Here is a 23,143-nt window from a genome sequence, read left to right on the forward strand (position 1 = left end):
AATGTCACTGTTGAGACATCTTGAATCAACTCATTTGCCAGTCGACATTTACCGCTACTGCCTGTATGTAGACTCCCATTCATGGCAGCAAGTGAAATTGGCACAGGCATAAGCTCATGCTGCAGAATCAGGTCCAGGTTTATCACACGCCCTGCTTTGGAAGCTGTCACAAGTCGCTGTAGAATGTTTCTATCTGCCTTGATGGTCGTTTCTTTGCCTTTGCTTTCTTTGCAGTCTACAGCATACAGAGACGAGAAAGTCTGTGCTTTGTTCCTATGTAAAGCGGCATTGAAATTGATATGACATGTGCCATCAGGAGGCTGAAGAAGGCGCTGATCAACAAACTCATCCAGCTGCACCTGTCCAAGTTTTTCTGCATTAAGCAAAGAATGTTGAATGCTCTCCGATGCCAAATCCTTGGTAGCAATATTCTGCAGTACAGAAGATGACATTCCCTCGCTGAATATATCGAATCGTCGGAAAGCTGAGACGACTTTCTCCTCATCAAGGTTGTCACTCTGGGGTCACATGAAGGCGAAGGTGTATGTAACTCAACCACAAGACCACAATTCCTTCATTGTCTCATTTTACTCGCTTTTCAAAATAGTCCAAAGCACACTTTGCAAAAGACTCCAGGCGTACTATATTTCAATTTGTTTCTTTGTATTTAAATCCAACATTGTGGCCATCTTGATGATCAATATGGCGGCCATCTTGGAATTCAACATGGCGGCGAAACCAAACTAGTTACAACTTAGGTAACAGTAAATTTGGAATCCTCAGTATCACAAACATGGGTATTGCCACTATTTTGAGCCTTCTATGTTGCTTAAAATGCAAGTTATGGCAAAAAATATGCTGAAAATGGCGGGCATTTTGTTTTTTACAATTTGAAGGTTAAGACTCCAAAATTGAACCGGTTAAACAGCATTTTTGAATTCAGCACCCTCGAGTTATCCTAAAAAACTTGTTTAACCACTTTTAACACGAAATGCTTCCAACATTTTATATAAGCACAAATTCTCAAATTTTTACTTGTATATAACAGCAGTGTAGCTGGGCTTAGCTTGCTTGATATTTTAGTTGAGGAGGATAGTATTTCCTAGGTAGTTGGCAAGTAATGGGTAGTAACCTGGGTAGTTAGCAATTACTAGTTAGCAAATAATGTAAGTATTAAATTTTTTTTAAGTACTGTAAGTCTCTAAGCTGTCTGTCACCATGGAAGTGAACATACTGCATTGAGACACTGGTTTATTACCCTCGCCTGTGGAGAGGGTATTGCATTTGAGTCCGTTTGTCTGTCTGTCTGTTTGTTTGTTTGTCCACACAGAAGAAATATGATATTCTCTGCAACCTTTGGTCCGATTGACAGGAAATTTTCACCATAGGTGCAACTCCACCTGTATAATTTTTTATGATAATTATGACGTCAGGTCACGTGGTTTGGTCGCCATCTTGGGAAAATCGAAAAACTTTGCACCTCTATATCTCCGAAAGCGCTGAATAGAAAAAATTGAGACATGGCTCATTGTAAAGAACTCTCCATGGGGAATAAAATATGTTAATGATGTCATAGGTGCCTCCATTATGGCGTCATCATTAAACAAGTACAAAACTTCATCCGATCAAGATAATTTCTTGAGCGCCATGTCAGCATAAACTGGTGGGGTGGGGTGGGGTGGGTTGGGGGGGGGGGGGGGGGGGAGAAATAATGACGTCATCGGTCACGTGGTTCGGCCGCCATCTTGGAAAAACCAAAAAACTTTGTGTTTCACCCTGAATGAAAAACGTAAAGCTAGAGCATGGCAATTGTGATATACAGTCGTGGCCAAAAATATTGGCACCCTTGTACTTTTTTCAAATAACTCGATTTTCTCTAAAAAATAAGTTGAAATTGACAAAAGCATATATTGACAAAAGCATTTGGTCTCCACAATTCTTTATTTCACTGTTAATATTACAGAACCTTTGTTTTTGATTCAGAACTTAATATATCCTTTTAAAGCAGAATCCCTGGTCCCTGGTGTTGGGCTAGCGGCTAGGGTGCCAGCTTAGGATTCCTTGGATCCTGGGTTCGAATCTCGGTCGATCGCCGAATTAATGCCAGGGGGGTTGACTCAGCCTGTCATCCTTCCGAGGTCGGCTAATTGAGTACCAGTTCACTGGTAATTCCCTGTTTGTCGTTGAAGGCGGCAAAAAGGGTTGGCGTCAGGAAGGGCATCCGGCCGTAAAACATTGCTTCAAAAAGGGGACCAAAAAACAACTACCACAGTCCCCGAAAAGGCCAACCCCCGCTTTGCGGGGAAAAATGGCCTCTAAACGGTGGTTTTAAAGCAGAAAATAAAATGAAATGGCATTGGCAAAACTATTGACACCCTAGACTTAATATTTGGTAGCACAGCCTTTGGACAAAATAACTGCAGTCAAGCACTTCCTATAGCAATGAATGAGCTTCCTACAACTCTCTACTGGCAGTTTGACCCACTCTTCTTGTGCAAACTGCTCCAGTTCTCCCAGATTTTAAGGTTACCTTCTCCCAACTGCTGTTTTCAGATAGCCCCACAGGTGCTCAATGGGATTTTTATCTGGATTCATTGCTCGCCACTTCAGAGCAGTCCAGCGTTTTGTCTTGAACCATTCCTGGGTGCTTTTTGAAGTGTGTTTGGGATCATTGTCCTGCTGCAAGACCCATGACCTTCAACGGAGACCCAGCTTTCTGACACTGGGTTGAACATTGCACTCCAAAATGCCTTGGTAATCCTGATTTAATGATGCCATGCACACATTGAAGGCACCCAGTGCCAGAGGCAGTAAAGCAGTGCCAACACATCACTGAACCTCCTCCATGTTTGACTGTAGTGAAGGTGTTCTTTTCTTTGAAAGCTTCATTTTGTTTTCTGTAAATATAGAGATGTGCTTTACCAGAAAGCTCTAATTTGGTCTCATCTGTTAACAGGACATTCTCCCAGAAGGATTTTGGCTTGTTCAGGTGTGCTTTGGCAAACTCCAGTCAGGGTTTTTTTTTTAGCAGTGGGGTCCTCCTGGGTCTCCAACCATAGAACCCCCTTTCATTGAGTTGGTGAAGGATGGTGCGAGTTGAAATTGTCGTACCTTGTGTCTGAAGGTCACCTTGAATCTGTTTGGCAGTTGATTGAGGTGCTTTCCCCACCATTCGAACAATCCTTCGCTGCAATCTTCGATCAAGCTTCCTCTTGTGCCCATGTCCAGGGAGGTTGGCTACAGTGCCATGGGTCTTAAACTTCCTGATAACATTGCGTACGGTGAACACAGGAATATCAAGGTCTCTGGAGATGGACTTGTAGCTTTGAGATTGTCCATGTTTGGCTACAATCTTGTGTCTGACCTCCTCAGACACATTCTCTGGTTAATTTTTTTTCTCCATTCTCATTGCGGTACTCAGTGACACAAAACAGCAGAATGACTCCTTTTCTCCATTCAAACTGATTGAATGAGTAATTTTTATATTGCAGGCACCTGCAACTCAGCACAGGTGAGTTCAATTCCAAAATAAAGGAGCATCACCTGTTTGAAATCTAATTATTTCCAGCAATTTCTAAAAGGTTCCAATTATATTGTCCAGGCCATTTTACGATTTCTGTGTGGAATAAGCTGATTTTTTTTTTTTCAGAATTTTTTTGTTTTGTTACACTGCAAACCAAATAAATACATATGCAGATACTAAAAAAAAAATTTATTTCAACAATTTTCTGGAAGAAATGGTGCATTATTTGAAAAAAAGTGCAAGGGTGCCAATATATTTGGCCACAACTGTATGACAGGTTCAACGATATGTTCGGCCTGAACGGCATCAAAATCAAAATGGCGGTGTGTAGAGTCAGCCATCGTACACCGTAATGTCATCACAGATGTAATCACATCACACCTGTCATATGAGCAGATACTCGGCTCTGATTGGTTTACGTTTGTGAGGGACATACATACATACGGACAGACAAATACTGTCTAGAGGGCTTTGTCCTACAGGCTATGCCGTAAATAAATTAACCTGGCTGACTGATGTGCATATATTAACATGCCTTTTGTGCAGGTGATGCCCATACTCTCAAAGGGGTAAAGGGTCAAATTAAATTGTGCCCATGACCAACAGGTCATGACCAACCATACATGCATAATTTGGCGGAGATCGGCCAAGCTGTCTTTCCCTCGTGGCTGTCTGTCCTCGTTGGTTGTCTTTCTCTCGTGGTCCCCCTGTGCTGTCTTTCCCTCGTGGTCCCCCTGTGCTGTCTTTCCCTCGTGGTCCCCCTGTGCTGTCTTTCCCTCGCGGTCACCCTGTGCTGTCTTTCCCTCGCGGTCACCCTGTGCTGTCTTTCCCTCGCGGTCCCCCTGTGCTGTCTTTCCCTCGCGGTCCCCCTGTGCTGTCTTTCCCTCGCGGTCCCCCTGTGCTGTCTTTCCCTCGCGGTCCCCCTGTGCTGTCTTTCCCTCGCGGTCCCCCTGTGCTGTCTTTCCCTCGCGGTCCCCCTCTGCTGTCTTTCCCTCGTGGCCCCCCTGTGCTGTCTTTCCCTCGTGGTCCCCCTGTGCTGTCTTTCCCTCGGGGTCCCCCTGTGCTTTCTTTCCCTCGCGGGTCCCCCTGTGCTTTCTTTCCCTCGCGGGTCCCCCTGTGCTGTCTTTCCCTCGCGGGCCCCCCTGTGCTGTCTTTCCCTCGCGGCCCCCCTGTGCTGTCTTTCCCTCGCGGCCCCCCTGTGCTGTCTTTCCCTCGCGGTCCCCCTGTGCTGTCTTTCCCTCGCGGTCCCCCTGTGCTGTCTTTCCCTCGCGGTCCCCCTGTGCTGTCTTTCCCTCGCGGTCCCCCTGTGCTGTCTTTCCCTCGCGGCCCCCCCCCTGTGCTGTCTTTCCCTCGCGGTCCCCCTGTGCTGTCTTTCCCTCGCGGTCCCCCTGTGCTGTCTTTCCCTCGCGGTCCCCCTGTGCTGGCTTTCCCTCGCGGTCCCCCTGTACTGTCTTTCCCTCATGGCCCCCCTGTGCTGTCTTTCCCTCGTGGCCCCCCTGTGCTGTCTTTCCCTCGTGGGTCCCCCTGTGCTGTCTTTCCGTCGCGGTCCCCCTGTACTGTCTTTCCCTCGTGGGTCCCCCTGTGCTGTCTTTCCCTCGCGGTTGTCAGCTCTTTCACGAGCCTCGATTCAGTATACAACAAAAAAAAGAAGAAAAAAAAAGCCTTATTTTCCATAAGGTACTATACAAAAATACATAAAATACATACATAGATACTGTTACGTGGAAGGGGGTCGGAAGGGGGGGATGTGCTAAAAATAGCTTGGTCCATTTGCTCGAGTAGATTCAATTTACGCCTGTAATAGGGATTTGTGATAGGTTAGTTGTATTGTAAGATGTGTACTGAGGGGCCAGTGATTGTAAATCTCGTGTTTCTACAGAGCTCACTCACATAGTCCACCATCAACCATCTTCTTGTAAAACAACCTAAATCCAGCCTTTTTTCAGAAAAGCATGAAACTTGGCAAAGTTTTAAATTATGTACTTATGAAGAATTATAGCTATGGAGCCATTGCGAAACATGCCCCATGTCGGCTGCGGCGGTCATTTTGGTGCCGCCATTAGCAAAAATTAGAATTTCTTTAACATATTTATTACGAAGAATGGCACAGTAACAACTACAAGAACAGCTCTACCAAATGTCGTCCAAATCCGTCCACAAATTTTTGAGATATCTTGTTCACTCACACACAGACAAACGGACGGGTGAAAACATAACTTCCAGCCCCCTTCGATGGCACAGGTAATAACATACCAGACCAACCAATATTTTGCGAATGTTCAATTTCGCTATTAACAAACAAACAAAGAGACAGACAGGGGTGAAAATATAACCTCCTTTCACCACCGGCGGATTTTGGGTGGGGCATGGGGGGGCCCTCCTTTATTTTTCAGTAATTTACAATTAAGATTAAAAAAACATCCTGCATTTAAAAATGAGGAACAATGTGAAAAGGAACCCAAGTGCATGGATTTCTTCCCCTAGCCATGGCAGATACTGCGGTATTTGCATAGAGTGATATGATTGGCTGCATCCTTTTTCAAACCAGATTAACAACTTTGGGTCATAGCTTGGTCCATTTGGTCCATAGAGCATGTAGGAGAGGCAACAAATGCACATGAAACACCCGCGACTGTAACCAAACCTCAAATAATCAGGTGTCATCAGCAGTGGTACAATCCGGTTTTGGATGCTGTAACTGCAGAGTTAGAGAGACTATTCTCAAAAGAATAAACAGAAATTGCTGAAGCATGTGACTCGGTGTTAAGATATCACACAAATGGCATTCATCTACATCCACTCTTGTGGCTCAGTGTTAAGATATCACACAAATGGCATTCATTTACATCCACTCTTGTGACTCAGTGTTAAGATATCACACAAATGGCATTCGTCCACATCCACTCTTGTGACTCAGTGTTAAGATATCACACAAATGGCATTCGTCTACATCCACTCTTGTGACTCAGTGTTAAGATATCACACAAATGGCATTCGTCCACATCCACTCTTGTGACTCAGTGTTAAGATATCACACAAATGGCATTCATCTACATCCACTCTTGTGACTCAGTGTTAAGATATCACACAAATGGCATTCGTCCACATCCACTCTTGTGACTCAGTGTTAAGATATCACACAAATGGCATTCGTCTACATCCACTCTTGTGACTCAGTGTTAAGATATCACACAAATGGCATTCGTCCACATCCACTCTTGTGACTCAGTGTTAAGATATCACACAAATGGCATTCATCTACATCCACTCTTGTGACTCAGTGTTAAGATATCACACAAATGGCATTCGTCTACATCCACTCTTGTGACTCAGTGTTAAGATATCACACAAATGGCATTTATCTACATCCACTCTTGTGACTCAGTGTTAAGATATCACACAAATGGCATTCGTCCACATCCACTCTTGTGACTCAGTGTTAAGATATCACACAAATGGCATTCGTCTACATCCACTCTTGTGACTCAGTGTTAAGATATCACACAAATGGCATTTATCTACATCCACTCTTGTGACTCAGTGTTAAGATATCACACAAATGGCATTCGTCTACATCCACTCTTGTGACTCAGTGTTAAGATATCACACAAATGGCATTTATCTACATCCACTCTTGTGACTCAGTGTTAAGATATCACAAAAATGGCATTCATCCACATCCACTCTCGCAGAAATATGCAAACCCAATCAAAATAAATCCTCAGCTTGCAGTTGCAGAAATTGACCTTTTTACCAATACGGAATCTGTACAGACACCCTTCACAGACTTCAAAAATAATTGTCTCAGAGAATGTACCCAAACTATTACAAACTCATTCAGTTAGCGCCCACATTACCAGTTGGGACGGCCACTTGGGAACGAAGCTTTTCTGCAATGAGAAGGATTATAAACTGGTTGTGCTCAATCATGGGGGAAGAAAGACAAAGTCGCCGGAGGCATTGTGTTTTTGGATTGTCCGTCCGTCTGTACAGGCTAAACCTCGTTTTTCTCAGCAACCATATGTCTGATTGAGACGAAACTTTCAGGGTAGGAGTGACACCCATGCAGAATGTTTTATGATAATTGTGACGTCATAGGTCACGTGGTATGGCAGCCATCTTGGATTAAAAGCAAATAATTAAAAAAAATTTCTCGGAAACCGTGGAATGGAAAAATTCGAAACTTGGCACATTGTCAAGTACTCCCAATGGGGAACAAAAGCATGATGATGATGACATCGTAGGTGAAGTGGTATACCAGCCAAAAATGTTTAAATCGAATTCCTTATCCTAAAAATCTGAAATTGCATGCACATGATCTATGACCCATTTGTATTGAAATATTAAATTGATGACATCATAGGTCACATGGTTTGGCAGCCATATTGGATAGAAAAACGAACCTTATCCGATCAACACGAAACTGCACAAACGTGATCCCCTACCCATACATATGCAGAGTGATGACATCTACCTGTTGTGGGACTATGCGGAGGCATATTGGCGACACAGCCGCATTGTTCTAGGCCTCACTTGCTCTTCTTCACATAGAAGGCGATTTAACTGCGGAGCTGAATCCAGTGGACATTGTGGATGTTTACGCTAACCAAAGGGAAAGACGATTGCACCTACATTAGTCATTAAGGTAAGAACAGTATTTATATTACTAGGTGGCCGGGCCCGTTGGTCCATTGGACCAAAGTTTCATTGGTCCTCACCACCTTGTAGCATGCCTGCCTGCCGGACTCTGGCGGTGAGAGGGGGGTGAGTATGTTTGGGTTCTCTGGGTCTTTTGGGTCCTCATGGACTTTTGGGTCTTTTAGATCCTTGGGAACTTTTGGGATCTCTGGGTCTTTGGGGTCTTAAGGATCTTATGGGTGTTAAAGGGTCTTCAAAGGTCAAAGGGGGTCTCAGCCCCCTTTGACCTTTATATATATATATATATATATATATATATATATATATATATATATATATATATATATATATATATATATATATATATATATATATATATATATATATATATATATATATGTGGCTATAAGAGTGAAGGGTTTTTGGCGAAAATTATTGAGCTTGGCCATAAATATTAACCTTTTTTTGGTGAAAAATCAAAATGCATTTGGGACTCCCTATTAAATAACAGTGTCGCAGAAGTTGCATTTCTACACTATGGTTCTCTTCAACACAATGGTGTTGTTCGTAGATTGTCAGCCTGGTGTTGGCATAATGGTTAAAGTGGCTGGCTTATGATCTTAGGGTCTTGAGTTTGAACCCCTGTCCTGCTGTTAAAATAACGCCAGGAGGGTTGACTCAGACTGTCATCCTTCTGAGGTCAGCAAAATGAGTACCAGCTTTTTGGGAAGAATGAGCCATTCGAGTATCTCGTGTCGGAGTAGCGACCTATCCAGGATTGTGCCCACTAGCCTAGGAAACTGCTTCAGCAGCCCTATGCATGTGAAGATGCAAAAGGAGTGGTCTTCTTTGTAGATTGTCAGTACAATCCCAGCTGGCTCGTCGGTGATCTTCAGGGATAGGTCATTTGTGTGTAGTTTACACGTTTCTACCTTATTCCACATCATGGTTAACCCAATGCCAGTCTACATGGTGGTTGACCATTAACTCAGAATCGGCATTTAAATTCACCCCATGTAATTGCAGTGCCAACAAAAATAAATGCTTACTGAATAGGACATAATGCATCCCTAATTCATTGTTGTATGTTTTTTTTTCTTCCATTTATCCACTTAATAGGAGCAATCTATGTTGCAACACCAATTTTAATAAGCCCCACATTGGGTTTTAAGCTCAGGACTTGGTTTAACTTAAGAACAAGAGAATGTTATTAAATTGGAAGCCTTTGCTTACTGTTTCATGACATTCTCTTGTTCATAGTCCACATTATGTATTTGGTTTTCATATGTATTACTTTTTTTTTTCCTGCAGTTTGGAGAGGAAACCTTTAACAGAGCAAAGCTTATGAATGTTGGCTACATGGAGGCACTGAAGGACTTTCCTTATAACTGCTTCATCTTTAGCGATGTCGACTTGGTGCCGATGGATGATCATAATTTTTACCACTGCTACTCACAGCCCCGGCACTTCGCTGTTGCCATGGATAAATTTGGTTTCAGGTAATGCATGGAGTAGTTCTGTGGCCAACTTCTTTACAATATGTGCGGTGGCCTAGTTATGAGGACACTGAGCTCGCTAGTATCTTTGAAGTTGTGGGTTCAAAGCCACCTGGAGGCAGTAGTATTAAAGATATCAGGAAGTCGGGAGACCACCTCTTTGTCAGGATGGCATGGACACCCAATCTGTTTAATACACCACAAATCCTCAAAAAAAGAATCGAACAAGATACAAACCTCGAAACCTATAAACTACTGCCGGCCAAAAATATTGGCACCCTTGCACTTTTTTCAAATAATGCACCATATCTTCCAGAAAATTGTTGAAATAAAAAAATCTTTTGGTATCCACATTAAATTTGAAAATCTTCAACCATGAGTCGCTGTGCAACCCCTAACACTTTAAGTATTCAAAAAATATTTCACAGGCAGAAGTTTTACCTGGATACCAAAAAAATTAAAGGTTGGGAGTAAAACAATTCAATTTTTTTTTGCCTTATGTAGCTAAGAACCACCCTGGTAGGGATGGTCACAAAACAGTTTGAACAATGGTTGTGCCTGCAAATTACACTATACACCTCTCTCAATTTGGGTTATGAATCGCCACAAACGTGTGTGTGTGTGTGTGTGTGTGTGTGTGTGTGTGTGTGTGTGTGTGTGTGTGTGTGTGTGTGTGTGTGTGTGTGTGTGTGTGTGTGTGTGTGTGTGTGTGTGTGTGTGCGCGCGTGTGTGCGTGCGTTATTTTAACAGCAGGACAGTTATTATCTCCATATGTGGGTTTCAAAAGGTAGGACGGAGTCCTCGCAGGTCTCAAAGTAACCACTTCCGTTTTGGTAAGGGATCATGATTCATGGACCACCCATGAAGTTTTGTTCTTTTCAAAGTTTTGTTCCGAAGGCTCTTGTCAAGATCATCAATGAGTCCCAGACAGCTTCCAACTGTAGTTTGTTTGTAGTAATATTCCCAGGAATGTTTTTTTTTAATGATCTCTGTGAGGTTCATAAGTATGACATCCGGTCGAAATGTTTTGTTTCCTATGTTCATGCTCGATGGCATCAGGTCGTATGTGAGCAGTACTTCCTTGTTTAAATTGATTGCTTTTGGTTCGTGTTTTCACGAGGTTTCTGAAAATGGGATATTGAAATGTTTTCAGATGTGCCAGTGGATAACTCTGCATACTTTGCTGTAACTTTGTGTGTACAGCTGTTCTGACTTCTGACATGTTTTTTTACATTGCAATAGGAAGGAGGTGGCTCGTACTTTCTGTTTCTATCCCGCAGAACCTACACATGAGTAGGGTAATAATGTTGTTCCTGGACCACCCTCATTTTCCCATTGACTTACATGTTAATTTTTCTCTCACCCTCATTTCCCCAAAACACCTCTATTTCTCCCACCCTGATCTTTACGAACCTTTTACTCTTAATATCATTGATCTCTAGTAAACCACACCCCTATTGCCTTATGAGCCTCCTAACATTTACCCTTATGAACCTATGATCCTTCTATCCTTATGAACCTTTTACTCTTAATATCAATGATCCCGAGTAGACCACTCAAACATCGATCCTACAAATATTTGTCTATGCGTAGGAAATAATTTAATTATCTTACCACTACCATCACCATCTAATACATTAACAAAAAAGATGTTTGCGTTTGGTTCTTTATCAAGATATTTTAACTGAGCTAAGATAAAATGGTAAACCTCCCTCAATGTTCTTGTCTGAGCGCCTCCTGTGCCACGCCATTTTTAAATTAAAGTATATATTTTCCTGACAACCATCAAAGTTTTCCGTCCACTCAAAAAAAATTCCAGGGGGAGGGGGTAGGGAGAGGGATGGGAGGGGGTAGGAGGGGAGGGGGGGGGGAGGTTACATTACACCGATTTACATTGAAAACTGCTGAAATATGTACGCAACTTCAACTTAGCACAGTTTAGTAAATACTCGAGATAAATCCATGCGGTAAAAGATTGCTGAGAGTTGCTAAGACCTACGACTTAGAAATTCCACCTGGACACACTTCAGGGGGCACTTTCAAAGGGGAGATGTGCTTATTCTTTCTAAAAAATATTTTAGGTGTGGTATAGACACGATATTTGCATGCATCGGTTTCAAAAATCGAGCAAATATGGTAAATATTACTCACGTAAAACCAGGATCCGTCTCGGTGGTAGCCATGAGTGTGTAGATGTCACATGATAAGTCATGAAGAGTGGTTAAGTCCAAAATATGACATACCATGGCATAAAAACGATTTGCCCGCAAAGCATTGCACCGCAACGGCGGTCACAGAGTGCCATGCACAGCGTGACATAAGTAGTGCGCGCAGCGCCCCTGGCGGAATTACCGGTCCCTATCAAAGACATTTAATTCATATTGCACAAAATCGACAAAAATCGACACAAAACACGATCGCTTTTCGCTCTGAATTACGTGCAAGCGTGTGACGGAAATCACCATCGCCCAGCATCGAATGCCAACCAAGATGGCGCCCGGTAACTGCATCTCCACCTTTGTGGAGTGATTGGCAATGGTCACATCACATGATCGCTCTGAGCGAATCAGTCTAGCGGCGGGGATGGAACATCACGTGATCGCTCTGAGCGAATCAGCGAGCTGTTCTGACCGGCTGAGATTAGCGGGTACTTCGCTGAAATGCGCTGAGGTAAATATGAATAAAAAATATGGATCGTCCAATATTTTGAGGTCGGCCATGTTCGTCCCAGGTTCAATGGCCATGTCTATGCCAAATATCAAGCACGTGAGCCTCTCCGTTTCGGAGTCTATCGGTAACACACACACGCACGCACACACGCACACACTGTGTTTTATATATCTAGATATGACTATTATTTAATTTATTATAGAAATTTTCTTTTGAAGGAAGTTGTGTTTCATTGAATCTCTCAAATGAGTTCATATAGTCATAGGGATAAATTCCCTTTTGTGTTTGTAAATCTTTGTCTGAAAAATACTCTGAAAGACATGGGAACTCTTTTAGATTTTGAACCAAGTTAGCCAATGGACTTGTCATGAATTTAAATGTATCAAGAAATCTGATCTGAGTTATAGGAGATGTATGAATTGTTTTTGTGAATGAAATGTATTTCTGATCTGTGTTTGGAATTGCTGAGATACTTCCAGAAGTCTTTGAGAGTTCCTTGATAAATAGATGAGTGTCATAATTAGCATTGTTATGAAGAAAGACAGGAATGAAAGGGGAGTTTATAATTAATATTACAACTTTGATGAGCCGGACCTCTATATTTACCAGTGAGATGGCAATGATCTCTAACCTTTAGACCTTCACCAATTTTCTCCTCACAAATATGACAGACATTATTTTTTATAAATTCCCTTTTCTCTTCACTCGTCAAGGACATTGGTTTATTGGTTTCTCTAATTATCTTTCTTAATCGAACACAGTCTTTTTCTAGTCGTTTCACAAACTCCTCTGGGGTATTTGAGCCTCTATACACCTCTAATTTGTTATATTCATCACCAACGGATGATTTGATATAATATTAAAAACCACAAGGAGTATGTTTTTGATATTTATTTGTGTATGATTCTTCTGGATCTGGAGAAGCAGTATCAATTTTTTCTATAATACAGTGAAACCTTGACTTACGAGTTTAATTCGTTCTGTGACCGAGCTCGTAACTCAATTTGCTCGTTTCTCAAATTAAATTTCCCCATTAAAAGGCATTGAAATGCTATTAATCCGTTCCAGCCCCCAAAAAACCACACCAATTTTTTTTGTTACGTGTTTTTAAATAAGAAAAATGTACTTTATAAATAACAAATAATGTATTGTTACAGACGTGGCTTGGATGTTATTTACCGAGCGGTTTTATGGTATGACCACGTCTGCACAAGTTACCCGATTGTGCCCGAACGTTGACTAGTCGCGCGATGCTGGCTCAATAAGAAAAAGAAGACACCCGGCTGGATTACAATAACACAATACGACACCAATGTTTCAATTCTCAAGACCTCCGGAGGAGATTATATTCGTACGGAAAGGTCAGATTACAGGGGCTAGAGGTATAATCACAGAAAGACAGGCACTTAGACACACTCTTATATTAACCCCGGACAGACGACAGACAAACGGGACAACGGCTGACTCACACGGGGGTTGATGACAGGAAAGCGGGTATCGATGGCTCCAGGTCCTCCTGGGCTCGGGGCAGGGTACAGTACGGTCCGGTCCGGTCCAAAGATGCGGGGAGGTATCGTCGCGCTGGGGGTGGCGGTGGCTTCTCTCTCCAAGCTGAGGCGCATCTGACGTCACATCCGGCGCGGGGCCGCGTATATCCGGCGGGGAGTGACACGCCCTCGGCTCGTTAGCGCCGCCCCAGATGGAATCGGCACGTTGCTTCTCATTGGGTGCGTGGGGGGGTTACTGGCTCCGCCCCTGACGAGGAGCTGACAGCCAGCCCCTTCGGGGTAACGCCGTGGAGCGCATGGTCATGGCGGGTAACCGAGCCGGTGTGAGGACGCACACTCCCCGCCCCTCTGTTGTTGTAGTCGTAGTTGTAGTTGTAATTGTTGTTTGGGGAAGAAGATGGGAGGAGGTATGGGAAAGGTCCTAAACTCACTACTGATGCCATATAATCACATTCTGGTGCAACGAAGAGTCATAATTAATGGAAACGAGGCCTTAACTGACATAGATTAAGAATAACTAGGAAGATGTCCGAAAGTTGTCTACGTGTGGTGCGGTGGACCTGGGCACGACATTTAATGGGGGAATAAGGGGAAGGTCGGCTCTACTGATTGTTATTTACATGCAATGGGACTAGGGAATGGGGGATTGGGGAAAGTTGGGGAGTATTGGAGAAAATAGGGGAATATTTACAAGCGGATATGGAGGCCAAATTCCATATTCGCAACAGTATAAACAAGCACGACCTCGTATATACTGTTCATAATAAAAGAGAATGTTGTAGCGACCCATGGGTCCCCCAAGCAAGACCGGCATCAGAATCTCCTTTCTCCAGCCGGTGACGTCACCGGCGGGGATCCCTGGTGCCAGAGTGGCTGGTCACGTGACCGCCAAAGCGTCCCACGCGTGCGGGTATAATGAGCTACACCTGTGGATCACGTGACCACCGAAGCACGCCTCGCTTGAGAGGCGTGGCTTTCGGTTTCGGTTTGGGTTTTTGGTTTTGCTTTATAAGGCAGCCCGATAAACGGGCTTTTTAGTGTTCCCGAGTTGGTTTTACGAATAAACATCTTCTCGGACGAGTTTGTGCCTTGCCATCCTTTTATCCGTATTCTGCTGGAGTCCAGACTCCTTCAATGTAAAGAAATAAACTGGTTTTATTAAGTGTTGTGGCGGACACGAAAGCACTGACGTGGTGACATCACCCCGCACACCAAGTGGGGGTGGGCCACGCCGGGGAGAGAGGCGTGGCCTCAGGATATAGATGGGGCGCGCAGCCTTGAGCAGCTTAGTGCTGCAGTTTGAATAAAGACTCTTGTATGAACCGCGTTGTCCGCTTGTTCCTTGCGTAAGCATTAGCGCGCGCAGCATCGCGCTACAGTGTATTTACCTTGAAGATCAGACGAAGATGCTGGCGGAGGTGGAGGAGATAACTTTTGCCCTTTTCGCCACACTTTCCTCGCTGTCACTTGCAGGGCGTTTCAATAAAAACCTGTCCAACGAGGTTTGTTTCTTCCTCCCTTTCAAAATGTTTCGAAAATTCTCCATCTCTTCATGGATAGAGGTCCGGAGCTTTGAAATAATCGTAACGCCCTTGGCTGGCGTTATAGCCTTTATCGACTCCTTCTGCTTCAAAATCGTACATATCGTAGAAGTACTACGATCGTACTGCCTCGCCAAGTCAACAACACGCACACTTCGCTCATGTTTTTCGACGATTGCGTGTTTTATATCCAAGCACATCATCCTCTTCTTCTTCTCAGTACTGCCCTTGGCACTCAATTTCTTAGGACCCATGGTTAAAACTAAGAAATTTTCCAAAATAACCAACATGCGAAAACAAAGCAGCAGCGATATACGGCAGAGATGCTTGCACGGCAAGATAACCACGTGACCGGAACGCTCGTTGGGCCACCTGGTGGCGGGTGGCGTAAGCTCGTAACTCAGATCTCGGCTCGCATCTCAAAGCAAAAAACCGCCCGAGCGACGGCACGTATCTCGGAAAACTCGTAAGTTGGTGCACTCGTAAGTCAAGGTTTCACTGTACTTTCAAAATCAGCATATATAACAAATGGATGTTTTATTGTTTTCTTTTCATCTTTGAATGAGATCTTTGAGCCTTCTTTAGGCATATTGATTACTGTTGATTTATGTTCACCACAATAATTTGAATGTTTATCTAATCCTTCTTGTGTATGGAAGAAGTTAAGACAATGCAAACAAATATATATTTTATTTGTTCTTTTACATACTTGTGGTTTTATTAATTTTGTAATATCTTTGATGTATGTATAATGTGAATTTTCCTCTGAATTAAAATAAAGAAGATTAATATGAGTTTGATTATAATTTTCAGAAAGCTTTAAAATCTGAATGTTGTTTGTTTCCGTCAGACCATAAACATTAACTGATAAATTATTCATCTTTTCAAATTTAGGAATATCATTAAAAGCCATTGGAAAATTTAAATCTTTTGTTTTCAACGTATTCTCATATTTTTTATAATGAGATACTCTTTCAACATGGCTATCTTGAGGATGTAGATGTGCAAGAATAGACCAGAGAAAACATTTATTGTCTTTATTTTTGATATTGATAACTGCTTTTCTATTTTTGATAACACTTGGTAAATCAATGTAAGAAGAAGCGTTTAGAGGATCTGATTTAAGAATATGAATGTCAATAAATAGTATCTCATCTATATTCCAACCACTTCCAGTAATAGTATGCTCAAGTTCTTGTTCTTGCTGGATAAGTTGAACATAAGTGGGATTAATCTGATTGTATAATGTTATAAAGTGTGTGCCTGTTCTCATGTAAGCTAAATCAGTGATGTTTTCATCAGTGAATGGACAATCTTTTGAGATTAACATTTTAACACCCAAGTAAAACTTGATTGAATTCAATTCGAGAAGAGTCTTTTCAACGAAGGCTTTTATTGATGGTTCAATAATCTCTACAGCTTCAAGTATTGACTTTGGACCAGGAGGATTAAAATTAAAGATTCGAATCCTGATATGTCTTTTGAAAGCACCATCAGTATTTTTAATAGTAAACAATTTTGACAAGTGTTTGTTTGTTTAAAGATGGGCTTTGAACCCCTTCTTTAGGATATCTCTATTACAGAGACTACAATGTTTTTTGTTCTTAGGAAGTGGTGATAATTGATTTAGAATGTTGTAAGTGTGTTTAACTGTGAGTATGTGTTTTCTATAATGTTTTACTTCCTTTTCGCAAGTATCGCAATAGACCATATTTATAGGGTAAGAAAACAGTGTTTTATATATATCAATGTGCTTAAACTAAAACACCTTTTCGAGATTGTTAGGCTCGTTTTATATATATAACTTTACTTAAACTAAAACGCCTTTTTGGCTTGTTTTATATATATAACTTTACTTTAACTAAAACACCTTTACATCTCCCAATCCATATCAAAACCAGGGTCATATTCAGAATCAATCTCACAATCAGAGACATCTGAGTCATCAATAAAACTACTATCATAACTATCATCTGAGTTCAATGAAATACTATCATCACCATCGTCCGAGTTCAATGAAATACTATCATCACTATCGTCCAAGTTCAATGAAATAGTAAAATCTTCACTGCTGTAATGACTCATATTTAATTAGCAGAAAAAACCTTTCCATCTATACCAAAATACTTTCTTTCATTAACGGATTCAATCTCTACATTTTTAATATCAAAAGTTATCTTTAAATAATCTCTAACTACCATAGAACGAAATGACATTTCACCAGAAATATTAACATCATTCATTTTACTTAGATCTACACCCTTTGGATTATTAAAGTAAATACAAATTTCTCCACGAGTATTGTTGATGGTCTTATTCATTTTCAAAGTATCGCGATCGATCACTTTTTCAAGCTTTGAATAAATTGCCAGGAGTAGAGGAGAAACTTTTGTTAGATTTACTTTAATGGATGTCTTTCCAGGTATAGTTAGAGCTCTTCCTTTAAATGAAATAGAGGGACTCATGTTATTTTCCATAACTGGTTTTACCCAAAAATTTCCATATTTATCTTTGTTCAATTTAACATCCTTGACATATTTTTCTATATCTTCCCCCGAAGTAGAGATTTCTTGAAATTTGTCTTTTGTGCTTTGAAACATTGTATTTATTAACGAATAAACTTGCGTTTAGTTTAAGTAAAAATTTACTGTTTAAATATGACAGAAGGAGATTTAGAATTTCCACTCTCCATATGATAATTTAGAAATCTGCCGCCGTTGTGATAGAATAGGGATTAATAATGAGGGTTCATATAAACAATGTATTTTCTGTGATTTAATTTTAATTAATGATAATAAAAAATATAAAAATATATATAACTCTTTTAAATTAGAACCAAAAATGAATTGCTTTACAAGATTAATAAGAGAGATTAATGTTAAGCATTATGGTGATAATACACCATTTCTTTCAAGGGAAGAGACTATTTGTATTGGGGAAATGTATAAGGGTTTAATGATATTTATTATTCAAAATAATTTTAATGGAAATGTTAACACAAGATACTATATAAATAAAATAATGAATTATTTTGAAATTAAACCTGAACTCAGGATAAAATATAGAGTTTCTAAAATAACTCAAAAAAAGTTAGATGACTTGTTTTCCAAATATATAAATGAATGATTTTTTACCCATTTGGGAAAATAAGATAAAATTTAATAACCATAAAAACATTCCAAATTCATTGAGATGTCTAATAGTTGGTTCAAGCGGATGTGGAAAAACCTGTTTGCTTTTAAAGATGCTCCTTAGTCCTAATTTTTTAGATTATGATAATTTAATAATTTTTACGAAGTCAAGTTTTCAACCCGAGTATCAACTACTCTCACAAGGGTTTAATGCGGGTCTTAAAAAGGAAGACATTAATGGTTTATTTAAACTTCAAAACAAACGAAATGATTATAATATTGAAGATATAATACAATTATTTTGTGATACACAGAAATCAAAATCGAAACCGAAACCCATAACTTGTATTCTCAGTGATAATACAGATGATATACTTTCACCTCAAGATTTAGATTAATCAAAAAAGAACCTCGTTATCTTTGATGATTGTGTTAATGAGAGAAACCAAACAGTAATGGATGGCTACTATACAAGAGGGAGACATTCTTCTTGTAATTGTATTTATCTTAGTCAGTCATATTTTAAACTCCCTCGACGCTCAATAAGAAACAATGCCAATACTTTTATTTTATTAGGTTTACTCTCCATGAAATGGAGAGTAACCTATTATTACTGCTAGAGTTTTTCTTCTTCTTCTTATTATTATTATTCTTCCGCCCTATTTTGCACCTCCGAAAACTTCATAATTAATGTTCTCAGCAACCCCTGGTCGGATTGACAGGAAATTTTCAACAAATGATCGTCTCGGCTCCTATAATTTTCTAATGCTAATTATGACGTCATAGGTCACGTGGTATGGGCGCCATCTTGTAAAACAAATTCAACTTTTCCCCTCTATCTCCGAAACGGCTCAATGGAAAAATTTGAGGAATGGCGCATTCTAAAGAACTCTTCAATGGGAACAAAAGACGTGTATCGAGTATATTAAAAATGCTAACGTTAAGAGGCTAGAATTCGTCAAACAAAATATTTTCTCCCCCGAAAATGGGATTTTTTTCCCCAGATGCTTAGTTAAAAAAAACTCAGAATGCAAAAATTTTCGAAGTCATACGTCACATGGTTCGGCCGCCATCTTGTTTTTCGTGAAAAAACACAAAAACCCCTTTTCCTCCACAACGGCTGAACAGATCGAGCCCAAACTTGGCAGGCATATTCGCATACCCATGACGAACAAAAAAAGTCAGTGAGCACGACGTCATCCGACACATGGTTTCAGAGTTATGATGTTTTAAAGCTCAAACTAGAAATGGTATCGCCTCCATAATTTGTGGAGATATCGAGTGGAAACTTTACATAAATGTTCCTCATTGGGGGATGTTTCAATGTTACTTGAGACGTTTTGATAAGTCACATGGTTTGGCCGCAATAAATAATGGAAGTTAAATTAAAAAAAGCTTGTAACTCTTGAACCACTGCATGGATCGACTTGAATTTTTAATGCACTGTAGCTCTGTTTACTCGGAAGAAGTGTGCAAAATTTCAAGATGATTGGATGTACGGTCTCGAAGCTATAAGTCTTTATTGTTGAAAGAAGAAGAAACCTACCATTTTGTCCTTCCAGAACATGATCACGACAACGCGATCTCCCGCGGTCATTTGAACCTCAAATAAAATTTCAATTGCAGATTTCTCAACAGGTGAGGTATATTAACAAACGAATGAAACAGATTTGGTGAAATTCTGATTTTTTTTTAAATCGCTCGCAATTCACACAGTTGTTAGAAAACTAAAGAAGAAGAAGAAGAATCGTTTTGTCCTTCCAGGACGTGATCAGTCACACGATCTCCCGCGGTCATTTCAACCTCAAATGAAATTCCAATTGAAGATTTGTCAATAGATGAGGTCTATTAACAAACGAATGAAACAGATTTGCTCAAATTCTGATTTTTTTTTAATCGATCGCATTTCACACAAAGTTTGTGGAACTGAAGAAGAAGAACGCACACTTTGTCCTTCCAAAGGACGTTATCACTATCACACGATCTCCCGCGGTCATTTCAACCTCAAATGAAATTCCATTTGAGGATTTGTCAATAGGTGAGGCATATTGACAAACGAATGAAACAGATTTGTTCAAATTCTGAATTTTTTTAACTAGATCGCATTTCACACAAAGTTGAGAAACTAATGAAGAAGAAGAATCGTTTGGCTTCTCAGCCAAAATAAATAATTCTGTCTGCAATTTCAGGTTAATTTTCTTTTTTAAATGGCTTTTTCTGCAATCGGTGCATGGATTGACATGTGTGGGGGTGGGGGGGGGGGAGGGATGTGTGTGTGTGTGGGGGGGGGGGGGCGGCGGTGGTGTGTGTGTGTGTGTGTGTGTGTGTGTGTGTGTGTGTGTGTGTGTGTGTGTGTGTGTGTGTGTGTGTGTGTGTGTGTGTGTGTGTGTGTGTGTGTGTTCGAGGTGGGGGGTGGGGGTATGTGTGTGTGTGTGTGTGTGTGTGTGTGTGTGTGTGTGTGTGTGTGTGTGTGTGTGTGTGTGTGTGTGTGTGTGTGTGTGTGTAGGGGGGGATGTGGGTGTGTGTGTGGGGATGTGTGTGTGTGTGAGGGGATGTGTGTGTGAGGGGATGTGTGCGTCGGGATGTGTGTGGGGGGATGGATGTGTGTGTGGGTGTGGGGGGGGGGGTGGATATGTGTGTGTGTGGGGAGGGGTTGGGGTGTGCATGTGGAGGAGGGGGGGGTTGGATATGTGTGTGTGTGGAGGGGTGTGTGTATGTGTGGAGGGGTGTGTGTGTGTGTGTGGGGGGTGGGGGATGGGGGGATGTGTGTGTGGATGTGCGTGTGTGTGGATGTGTGTGTGTGTGTGTGTGGATGTGTGTGTTTGTGGGTGGGTGTGGGGGGGGGGGTGTGTGTGTGTGTGTGTGTGTGTGTGTGTGTGTGTGTGTGTGTGTGTGTGTGTGTGTGTGTGTGTGTGTGTGTGTGTGTGTGTGTGTGTGTGTGTGTGTGTGTGTGTGTGGGGGGGGGGGGGGGGGGTGGGGGATGGGGGGATGTGTGTGTGGATGTGCGTGTGTGTGGATATGTGTGTGTGTGGAGGTTGGAGGGGGTTGGGGTGTGCGTGTGGAGGAGGAGGGGTTGGATGTGTGTGTGTGTGTGTGTGTGTGTGTGTGTGTGTGTGTGTGTGTGTGTGTGTGTGTGTGTGTGTGTGTGTGTGTGTGTGTGTTTATCAAGGTTGTATCCAAGGGGGTTGTGGCAAAGCATGTCCAATGAAAGTGGGGTTGTATCAAAAGTGGGGTTGTAGCAAAAGTGGGGTTGTAGCAAAAGTGGGGTTGTATCAAAAGTGGGGTTGTATCAAAAGTGGGGTTGTATCAAAAGTGGGTGCGAGTAAACCGGTCATCACTGCCAGCAGTTTTGAAGTGGCAGTTCTAGTTTAAGTTAAATTCAATAGATGTAAATAATTTTTGGAGAGATAATTGCTATACGTTATGTAGTAAAAAAGAATTTGAAAATTATATGAAACACACGATTGGAAAATATAAATATATTGTTGTGAAACAAGATGAGATACTAACTGATATTTTACACACATAAATGACAACTATTATTATTAATCTTGTGGGTAAATCTGCTTCAGGAAAGAACTTTCATAAATCTAAACTCTTGAATAGTAAAAATGAAAAGATTGTAAGTTTTTTTTAAAAACACCCTATGATTCGTTTTGTAGGTACTACAACCAGAGCAATGCGACCAGGAGAAGTAGAAGGGAAAGATAATTATTACTACATTTCAATGGAGAAACATGCGATTGAGGAACGAAGGTCAAATATTTGAGGAGGTCTCTCTTGGTTCTACAAAATATTCACATTGTAACAGTGAGTTAAATAAAGTAAAATCTAATGGTCTTGGGATTTTAGAAACTAATCCTGAAGGAATGAGACAAATTATTAAACATTTGCGTGGTGATGGAGTTAAGATTTTATCTTTCGGTTTTGATATCGATGAGGAGACTCAACGCAAACGTATGAAAAGCAGAGATACAAGTATTCATGAAGAAGAAATAACAACTCGTATTAATACCAATAAAGAATTCGATGAAATATTTAAAGAAAAGGATTTATTTCAACACATTTACTATAATGATGAAGAAAAGGAAAATTTTCCCATTGACCTTTACAATTCATTAAATGATATTTTTCAATAAATAAATACAGAAAATGAATACCGAATGAATACCGAAGAAAGAGCAAGAAAGTTTCAAGAACATCAAGAGTTAGTTTCAAAAGTTGTAAAGCAACAGGAAGAGATAAAGAAGAAACGGAGACAGAAACGAACTGGTGAAGAAGCCTTTGAAAGAAAACAAGAGAAATTTTTAAAACCACTTTTAAAAAACTCAACAAACGATTTCACCTACAGTTCCCATGTTAGAATTTACTCCAAAAAAAAACTTCAAATCCTCAAAGATTTTAGTCAAATGACAGAGCAAGAACTTGGAGAATTAGAATATGATGATGAAGGATTATTTCGGAAACTTGAGGAGGTAAATCAACCCCCTAATTATGTTGTGGAAGCTCTTCAAAACAATGAATATTCGGCAGATTCAAAAACCAGAGCAGGTCTCATTCCAACAGAAGAACCAGCACAGTTCTATCTTGTGAAAGAAAAGGTATTTAATGATAAATTGATGTTCTTAAGTTCTGC

At 40.9% G+C, this 23,143-nt stretch overlaps 1 protein-coding gene across 1 annotated transcript in view; it reads left to right on the top strand.

Moving 5' to 3' along the window:
- LOC137425775 (beta-1,4-galactosyltransferase 2) overlaps positions 1 to 23,143 on the top strand; it is an 81,911-nt gene that overhangs the window by 10,792 nt on the left and 47,976 nt on the right. Inside the window, exon 3 of the mRNA XM_068114499.2 lies at positions 9,473 to 9,660. Coding sequence (XP_067970600.2) covers positions 9,473 to 9,660 — 188 coding nt within the window. The remainder of the gene's footprint in view (positions 1 to 9,472; positions 9,661 to 23,143) is intronic.

The sequence above is a fragment of the Myxine glutinosa genome, chromosome 1 (genome assembly GCF_964187855.1).
Source record: "Myxine glutinosa chromosome 1, kmMyxGlut1.1, whole genome shotgun sequence".
Classification (NCBI taxonomy): Eukaryota; Metazoa; Chordata; class Myxini; order Myxiniformes; family Myxinidae; genus Myxine; species Myxine glutinosa.